General features: G+C 53.6%; 1 protein-coding gene across 2 annotated transcripts; it reads left to right on the top strand.

Moving 5' to 3' along the window:
* On the top strand, nt 1-7,891 carry Spc24 (SPC24 component of NDC80 kinetochore complex). 2 transcript variants are annotated; one of them, XM_047531948.1, is made up of 5 exons: nt 1-165; nt 5,552-5,696; nt 5,923-6,027; nt 6,135-6,211; nt 7,722-7,891. In XM_047531948.1, the coding sequence occupies exons 1-5, from the start codon at nt 6-8 to the stop codon at nt 7,826-7,828; spliced, it is 594 nt and encodes a 197-aa protein (XP_047387904.1). In that variant the 5' UTR covers nt 1-5; the 3' UTR covers nt 7,829-7,891. The 2 variants fall into 2 exon arrangements, 1 of the variants encoding a protein (XP_047387904.1); XR_007105924.1 differs by lacking the exon at nt 6,135-6,211 and having other exon boundaries at nt 5,923-6,134; nt 7,713-7,849.
* Nucleotides 7,892-9,109: the final 1,218 nt, after the last annotated feature.

Here is a 9,109-nt window from a genome sequence, read left to right as displayed (position 1 = left end):
TCATCATGGCTGCCTTCCGCGATATTGAGGAGGTGAGCCAGGGACTGCTGAGCTTGCTGTGCGCTAACCGCGCCGAGGCGCAGCAGCGGCGGCTGCTGGGGCGCCAGGAGCAGATGCTGGAGCGGCTGCTGGAGACGCAAGACGGCGCCGAGCAGCGGCTGCGAGGTGAGCGCCGCAGCGAGGGCAGCGAGCGGCCCGGGTCTGCGTGCTGGGAGAGGCGGCTAAGCCCCCTTCGAAACCTCCCTCCTAGGCTTCGTCATCCCCTGCTCTGTCCCCTCGTGTGACTGCCTGGTGGGGACTGCCCGTTTGAGCCTCGGCTTAACTATCCGCGAAATGGGCTTCACAACAGCAGCCACCTCCCAGCGGGTTAGAGGCAAATATAGGAGCTCGCTGGGCCTGACCCTTTATGAGCGCCCGTGAGCAGGAGCTGGGGGATCGGGATTTGTGCTGGGGTCAGGAGTCACCGCTGGCTCGGAATCCTGGCACGCCCACTGCCCCACTTCCTAGCTGTGAGAGTCGAGGTGAGTGTTTTAACCTCCCTGTGCCTCCCTTTCCTTCGCTGTCATATGTTCCCTACAGTAATCCATGTCTTCCTCCGGTTGTTCAGAGTGTTGTGGAGCCCTGCTGTGAGCCTGGCCCTGGGTGGCAGCAGGGAAGAGAACAGAGTCCCGGCTCTTCGGGGGCTGACATGCTACTGGGGGAGGAAAGGGACAAGGCAAACAAGGAATGTCTGTATGTCATGAGGTGATGGGCTAAGGGGAGGGACTAGGTTGTGTAATTAGGGGTGGATACGTTTGGTGGGGGATCAGCAAGGGTCTTGTGCAAAGATTGTTGAAGTAAAAAGTGAGGGAGGTGAGGGAAGGAAGGCTATCATGAGGACTTAAAAATTAATGTGGACTTAAGTGCCTTGCATGTTAGGTAGAGAATACAGAATAAAGACTACCATTTTCATGGGATCCAACATGCCACTAAATGTAAGACTTAATGAAAAGTAAAAAGGGAAATGCTAATAAATGTCTTAATATGAGGGGGGGGGTGAGGCTGAATGGTAGATTCCTTCCCTAGTATGCTCAAGGTCCTGGGTTACATCTCCAGCATTGTAAAAATAATGTAGTATCTTGACCTGGACAGAAAGAGCTAGATCCAACCTCTCTAGCAGGTGGGAAGAGCTTACTCAGAGTCTTCAACCTGGATTCAGCTGTAAATTTATGAGCCCTGTAGTCCCATTTAAATGTCTTCCCTACTCCACCCTCAGTTTCCTCATCTGTGAAATGGAGCCTGATTGATGTGAAGGGTTTTTTTGTTTTGTTTTGTTTTTTTGTTTTTTTAATTGGTACTGAATATTGAAACCAGGGATGCTGTACCTCTGAGCCACATTCCGAGTCTTTATTTTTGAGACAGGGTCTGATTAAGTTGCCCAGGTTGGTGTCAAACTTACGATCTTTACGATCTTCGCGCTCCAGCCTCCAGAGTGACTGGGATTTCAGGTGTGCACCCCTGCACCTGTGAGGGTTCTTGGAACAGATGTTTGCGCAGTGTGGTTCTCTGGGCAGGAAGGACCCACCCGTGTCACTGCAGTTATTCTTGTCAGAATTTTTTGTTTGCTTGCTTTTTTAAGGCTACTAAATTTTTCTTTATTGTGGTAAAGTAGGATAACATAAGATTTTACATTTTAGCCATGTGTGTGTTACTGGGATACCCAGACCTGGAGCAATGCTGGGCAAGCGCTCTTACTGAACAACATTCGCAGGTTCATTTTTTGGGGGGTGGGGGTACTGAGGATTGAACTCAAGGCCCTCGACCAGTGAACCACATCCCCAGCCCTATTTTGTATTTTATTTACAGACAGGTTCTCATTGAGTTGCTTAGGGTCTCACTTTTGCTGAGACTGGCTTTGAACTCGCGATCCTCCTGTCTCAGCCTCCAGAGCCGCTGGGATTACAGGCGAGCGCCACCGCGCCCAGCCCAAGGTCCATTTTTAAGTGTGTGGTTCAGCAGAATTAAGTACACTCACACTGCTGTGTGACTACCACACACCTCTAGAACCTTTTCATCCTCCCAAGCTGCAGCTCCGTCTCCATTAACACTAACACCCCCCTGCCCCTACCCCAGTCCCTGGCACCCACCCCTCCACTTTCTATCTCTATAAATTTGACTGCGATAGATAAGTGAAATCACACATTTGTCCTTTTGTGACTGGCTTATTTCACATAGCATAATGCCCTGAAGTTTAATCCACGCTGCAGCCTGTGAAGGATTTCCTTCCTTCTTCGGGGGGATGGTAGTCCACTGCATCAGTGCCCACACTGTGTTTACCCATCATCTGCCAGTGGACATTGGACTGTTCTAATGATGCTCTTGCTATGAACTTGACTGTGCATGCATCTCTTCGAGACCGTTCTCTACCCCAGAGAACTGGGGATAGAAGCCTGGGCCTCTCGCTTGCTGGGCAAGCGTCCTCCCACTGAGCTACACCCCCAACCCTCCCTGGCTCCCTTCTCTGTGTATATACCCAGAGCTGGAACCGCCGGGTCCATGGGTAATTCAGTGTTTACTTTTTTGAGCAGCGCCATGGCTTTCTGGGCACAGAGCTTTAGTGCCAGTGGCTTTAACTGCCTTTTATAGTTGCACTAAGAAGGCCTTTGAGTTGAGACTTGAGTGACCCGTGCAGCTAGCCACAGGACGGCCCAGGAGAGCGCATTCCTGGCCAAGTGGGCTGCAAGGCAGAGGTCATGAGGTGAGAATGGACTTGGACTTGCAGGAGAGAGTGGTAGGAGATGGGATCTGCAGTGCCAGGCCTTGCCAACCTGCTGCGCTCCTAGGAGGAGATGGCTGCTATCCTAAGCTCTCCCCAGGCAGGGCCTTTCCCTCTTCTTCCCCTCACTTTTCTGTCCTCTCTCCCCTCCCTGCTCTTTACCACCCCCTACACTGGTTTGGGGAGAACAGCATGACCCAGCCTGGGTTTAAGCAGAGTGGATGAGTTTGGGGACTGAAGGGACTAAGACTGTTCCAGGGAACCTAGGCTCTGTGTCAGACAGACCCAGTTGACATCCATCTAGGAACCATGTGCCAGCGGGCAAGTCTCTTCACTTCCCAAATGGAGGGACAGATTTAACCACCTGCCTTGGGATTCGGGGTGTAGCTCAGTGGAGAGTGTTGAGCACATTTGTGGCCCTGGGTTCCATTCCCAGCACCTTCTGCAGAGGGTTTGTGATAATGCCTGGCCAAGGAACTCGTGGGTTACCCCGTGGCACTTGGTCAACAACTCTCCAGTAAACAGTGCTGCCTTACGGACGTCATGGGAAGAGATGGTCCCACGGAGGAAGCAAGGAGGCCTGTCGAGCTTTGGGTGGGGTGGCAGAGAAGGCGAGACGCCTGTCCACCGGCCGGCCCCTCAGCCACCACGGCAGGAAATCCGTAGGCACCATCCCGCACAAACACGCCGAGAAATAGCCACCTAAGCGAAGCATTTAGAAACGTGGATATTGGTGCCAGGGAAAACCACTGAAAGTTCAAACTGGCTGCTCGGAGGGACAGAGGGGCCTGGGGTGTGTGTGTGTGTGTGTGTGTGTGTGTGTGTTTAGGTTTTCACAAATACATGTAATACTTTTTTCTTTTCTCTTTTTGGCACCAGGGATTGAAGTCAGGGGTGCTTAACCACTGAGCCCTGTCTCCAGCCTTTTATTTTTTATTTTAAGACAGGGTCTTGTTAAGTTCTTTAGGGCCTTGCCCAGTTGCTGAGGCTGGCTTTGAACCTGCGATCCTCCTGCCTCAGCCTCCCGAGCCTCTGGGATAACAGGCCTGCACCACGCACCTGGCCACGTGTAACACTTTGATGAAACATTAACATCAGTTTTTGAGAACTTAAATGCAGGTGCTTTTGCAAGCATTTTAACCTGTGCCTTCTGTGGGTTGGCAGATTTCTCTGACTCTGGAACAAACACAGCCTTCTTAAGATGTTTTTGATTTTTCTCAGCGTTCTGCTCAACATGTGTTTATTCTGGGTAGTGGCTGGAGATATATGGGGAATAAAAGATGCAGTTTCTGATTGTAGGAAGAAAACAAGGGATAAATCATTCAGTGCTGGGATCTGCCGTGGAAGCAGCCTCACTACGAAAGCGGGGATGAGGGTGCCCACCTGCCCGAGGCACATTTCCCAGGGAACCTTATTTATGTATTTATCTTTTTTATGCTGGGGATTGAATCCAGTGCTCTACCACTGAGCTTCATCCCCAGCTCTTTTCATTTTTTATTTTGAGACAGGGTCTCGCTAAATTGTGGAGACTGGCCTTGAACTTGCGATCCTCCTGTGTCAGCCTCCCAAGTGGCTGAGTAGCTGGGGTTACAGGTGTGTGCCACCCTCCCCAGCTTCCCCGGGGTGTCTTGAAGGCTGGGTTTAGGGAGCACAGGGACATCCTGGAGGATAGGAGAAAGGAGCCCAGGACTGTGAAAATCGTGGCACCTTGAAGAAGGAAGGGCAGAGAGGACAGCAGGTGGCAGGGTGAGAAGCTGCTGAGGGTCCTCAGGGGGATCTACGTGGTAGTGCCTGCCTGGAGCCCCAGGTACTCGGGGGGTGGAGGCCGGAAAAATTGCTTGAGCCCAGAAGGTTCAAGGCCAGCATGGACACCACAGTGAGGCCCAAAGTCAAAACAAAAAAGAAAAGACTCTCGGATGCCCGAGCCTCACCCTGGAGACGCAGGAGCCTTGCGCTCTCTGAGCACCATCCTCCGATGCAGCCACTTGAGGCCCAGAGCGGGTCAGAGTGGCATCTTGATCTAGGGAGAAGTCAGAGCAGGGGGGCAGTGGGGGCCTCTTGGGTGACCCTGGAGGGACAGTGGGCTCACGAGGGAGGGGGAGATTCAGAGCCAGACAGAGGAGCTGCCGGGCTTGGGTGGCACCTGGGAAGTGGCAGCCGGTTCCGGGCTTCCTGACATGACTTCTTTTTGTTGTAAGTCAAGGGCAGAGGCTGGGGCGTGCCTTGGTGGGAGGGCAGCTACCTGACATGTGAGGCTCTGGTCCTCCCCCCAGCATCATGGTGGCACTCACCTGTGATCCCAGCTGCTCCCGAAGCTGAGGCTGGAGGGCTGTGCTGCCTGGTTTGGGCAGCAGGGAAGACCCTCTCTCAAAAAAATAAATACATAAAATAAAAGATTAGGTGTTCCAAGGAGGGCCAGAGCCAGGCTCGGTGGCTCACATCTGTCCTCCCAGCCATCCAGGAGGCCGAGGCAAGAGGCTCACGAATCAAGGCCACCCTGGGCAACTTAGACCCTGTTTAAAGAAAAGGGGCTTGGGGGCCGCCCCGGTTCAGTCTCTAGCACCACAAAAGGGAGAGAGGGAGAAGGGCCAGATCCCAGACTGTATGATTTTGGGTGTATTTAAACACGTCCTGGCAAAGGTGGATCCTGCGCAGGTTCTGGCTGGCACACAGCGGTCGCGTGGCAAGGGGCCTGATCTGAAGCGGCCATGCTGCTCCTGGTGGGGGGACGGGGTGCCCTTCCCTGGGCCCTCCTGGGGGACAGACCCGAGGGAGCCTTGTTCTCTCCCCCTGCAGAGACCCTCGCTGCAGAGGAAGAGGTGGCCCAGAGCCTCCTTGACTCAAAGGAGCGCGTGTGCCAGGGGAGCGCGGAGCTACAGCGGCTGGAAGCCGAGCTCGGGAAGGTGACCGAGGACGACGCTCGCCTGCAGGCCAGCCTCCTATATCCTTGACCCAGCCGTGGGCCTCCCCGGAAGACACTTGCGTGGGGCTGGGGTGCGTGCGGCTCGTGGACGAGCACTTGCCCAGCAAGCACCAGGCCCTGGTTCCATCCCAGCACCGCCAGGTGGAGGGAAGGAAGGACCCAGGCTGGGACGCTGGTGCCTGGGCCTGACATACGCGGCGTGGTGGCCTCCTTCCAAGGCAGGGTCCTTAACGACCTGCCGCACTCAGCTCACCAGAGAGCTGAAGGAGCTCAGGGAGCTGGAGGCCGATCTGGAAAGACAGGAGAGAGAGGTTGACGAGGACACGACGGTCACCATCCCTTCTGCTGTGTAGGTTCCGGGAACATGGCTGGGGCTCTGCCCGAGGGTTCAGCCCTGCGGCCGCAGGCTCAAGCCGATGTCGGGGTGACTTTCTTCTCTCTGGCCATCTTGTCTAGGTATGTGGCTCAGCTTTATCACCGAATTAGTAAGATCGAGTGGGATTACGAGAGCGAGCCAGGAATGATCAAAGGCAGTATCCTTCCATTTTTCTGAGAAACCCGTGGGGATGTGAAGTGTCCGCCACTCTGGAACACGGTGGGTCACAGCCTCAGAAACTAGAAATAGAATTGCTGTCGATCCTGCAGTCCCACTTCTGGGATTCTGGGAACAGACGGAAAAGAATGGAGAGCGGGGAGAGGGAGACTCCCACGTGTCCCGGTGACATGGCGCTGGTCACAGACCGCCAGGCAGCGAGCCCGCGGCCCGAGTGGATGAGCGTGGCGCTCCACCCAGACCACGAAACGCCGGCCCTAAGGGAGAAGGTCCTGGGCTCGCTGCCGAGGCCCCCCAAAGACCTCAGGCTGAGGGGAGAACCCGGCTGCAGTCCCGCCTGCCTGGCTAAGGGTCCTGGGATGGCCACTTCACAGAGGCTGGTGTTCAATGGGGATAGTCTCCATTTGGGAAGGGAAGTCTACCAGTGGACGGTGGTGACGGTTGCCCAGCAGCGTGCTGGTGCTTGGTGCCAGAACTGCACCTGAGCATGGGTAAGACGGTGGATTTTGTTACCGTGATTAGTTGTTTTTGAGACAGGGTTTCCCTGTGTTGCCTGGGCTGGCCTCTAACTGCTGCCTCCACCTCCCAGTAGCTGGGACCACAGGCTCACGCAGGTCACGGTGCCCTACTACAGAGGGTTTTGTTTTTGTTTTTTGCAGCACTAGGAATGGAACCCAGGGCTTATGTGAGGCAAGCACTCTGCCACTGAGACGTGCCCCTAGCCCCCTGCTCTTTTTGGTACCAGGGACTGAACCCACAGTGAACCCAGAGATGCTTAACCACTGAGCCACATCCCCAGCCAGTTTTATATTTTATTTTGAGACAGGGCCTTGCTGAGGTGCTGAGGCTAGACTTGAACTTTCAATCCTCCTGCCTCAGCCTCCTGAACTGCTGAGATTATAGGCATGTGCCACCGGCCCAGCCTTACTTCACAATTTTTAAGAAGATAGTACCTTATCGGAATTTAGTTTTTTATTCAGGAAAACGTGTTTTAGTCTCTAAATATCTTTTTGTGGGGGTTGCTGGGAATTGAACCCATGACCTTGAACATGCTAAGCATGAGCTACAACTGAGTGACACCCCAGCCCCTCTAAATATCTTTTTTTTGGTGGGTTGTTCTTGGGTTTGTTTGCTTTTCCAGACAGGGTCTCTCCAGGTTGCTCAGGCTAACCTTGAACGTCTGTCCTCTTGCCTCATCCTACTGAGTAACTGGGATTACAGGTTCATGCCACTTGGAGGCTGAGGCGGGAGATTTATAAGTTCGAAGCCAGCCTCAGCAACTTAGCAAGACCCTTCTCAAAATAAAAAATAACGTGAAAACTCGTGCGGAGTGTGTGACTGAGTGGCAAAGCATGTGCCTGGCACATGCAAGGACCTGGGCTCTGTCCCCAGCATCAAAATTAATTAATTAATTTTAAAAATGGCAGTTTCCCTTACCCCTGGGGTTGTGGAAGCGCCACTTGGAGTTTTCCTTGCATCAGAACCTTTAGTCCATCATGGCCCCAGTGTGGCTCAGCCCATCCACCTGGACAGCACCCAGCTCTCCAAGAAATTCATCAGCGACTACCTCTGGAGCCTGGTGGACACCAAGTGGTAGCTCGGAGCCTCATGACCTGCTGCATTGGCTGTGGAGGGTGGTGGTAGTTTAAAATTAAATGTTTGTCCATAAATGGACTTTTTGTTGTCTTTCTTTTTTTTTTTTTTTTTTTGGTACTAGGGATTAAACCCAGGGGTGCTTAACCATGGAGCCATATCCCCAGCCCTTTAAAAAAAAAAAAAAAAAAAAAAATATATATATATATATATATATATATATATATATATATATATTTTAGTTGTAAATGGACACAATACCTTTATTTCATTTATTTATATGGTGCCCAGGATACCCAGTGCCTCACATTGTGCTAGGCAAGTGCTCTATCACTGAGCCACAGAGCCACAACCCCAGCCCTTTTTTATATTTTACGTAGAGACAGGGTCTCTCTGAGTTGCTTAAGGCCTCCCTGAGGCTGACTCTGACCTTGTGGTCCTCCTGCCTCAGCCTCCAGAGCTGCTGGGATTACAGGCATCTGCCACGGCACTTGGCTACAATCCTTCTCCCTGATTTTGACCTCAGATCCTGACCTGCCCTGGGCTCTGCAGCCCAGGAAACTGATTTAACCTCGCCTTACAGATGACACCTAGCCTAGAATGGCAGACTCTGTATATTTATCTCTTCCCCTAGTGCCAGAGATGGGACCGGGGCCTCCTGTGCACTGGCCAGTGCTCTCCCTCCACGGAGCTGCGCCCCAGGCTTTTGCCATGACATGAAAGGGAACAGAGCCCCATCTGCACCATCAGCCTCCGGAGAGCAAAGGCTTGGGGCTGGATGGACTTCCCCGCCTCAGAGACAGGGCAGCAGGTGAGTCTTGAGGGCTGCCCTGGACAATGCAGGACATTAGCACCTTCCTTGCCTCCACCCCCTGAATGCCAGTAGCTTCTGCTCTATTGTGACAGCAGGAAATGTCTCAGCCATTGCTGGGTGTCCCTGGGGACAAGCCACACAGGAGGCCAGCAGAGGCCAGCATCTGCAAGTCTGGCATCGGCCCCTTGGCCTTTGGCTAAGGAGCTGCTGACACCTGGGTGGCCATTCCTGCCCACTTGGGCTGGGGAACAGGCATGTTTCCCGCTGCTCTTGCAAGCAGACCCGCAGATTGCAGCGCACGAGATAAGGGCACAGGAGCTTTTATCTTTGGCCCTGGCCCAGCCCTCAGTGCCCTCCCTCCCCGCGGGCCAGCTCTCCCGCCTGAAGGGATGGCCTGGCTTTGTTCTGGGAGGGGGCCAAGGGGGTGTCCTGATGCTGGCCACTCACCCCCAGCTTCCTGGCCCTGTTTCC

The sequence above is a fragment of the Sciurus carolinensis genome, chromosome 17 (genome assembly GCF_902686445.1).
Source record: "Sciurus carolinensis chromosome 17, mSciCar1.2, whole genome shotgun sequence".
Classification (NCBI taxonomy): domain Eukaryota; kingdom Metazoa; phylum Chordata; class Mammalia; order Rodentia; family Sciuridae; genus Sciurus; species Sciurus carolinensis.
This window is presented reverse-complemented; position numbering and strand designations above follow the sequence as displayed.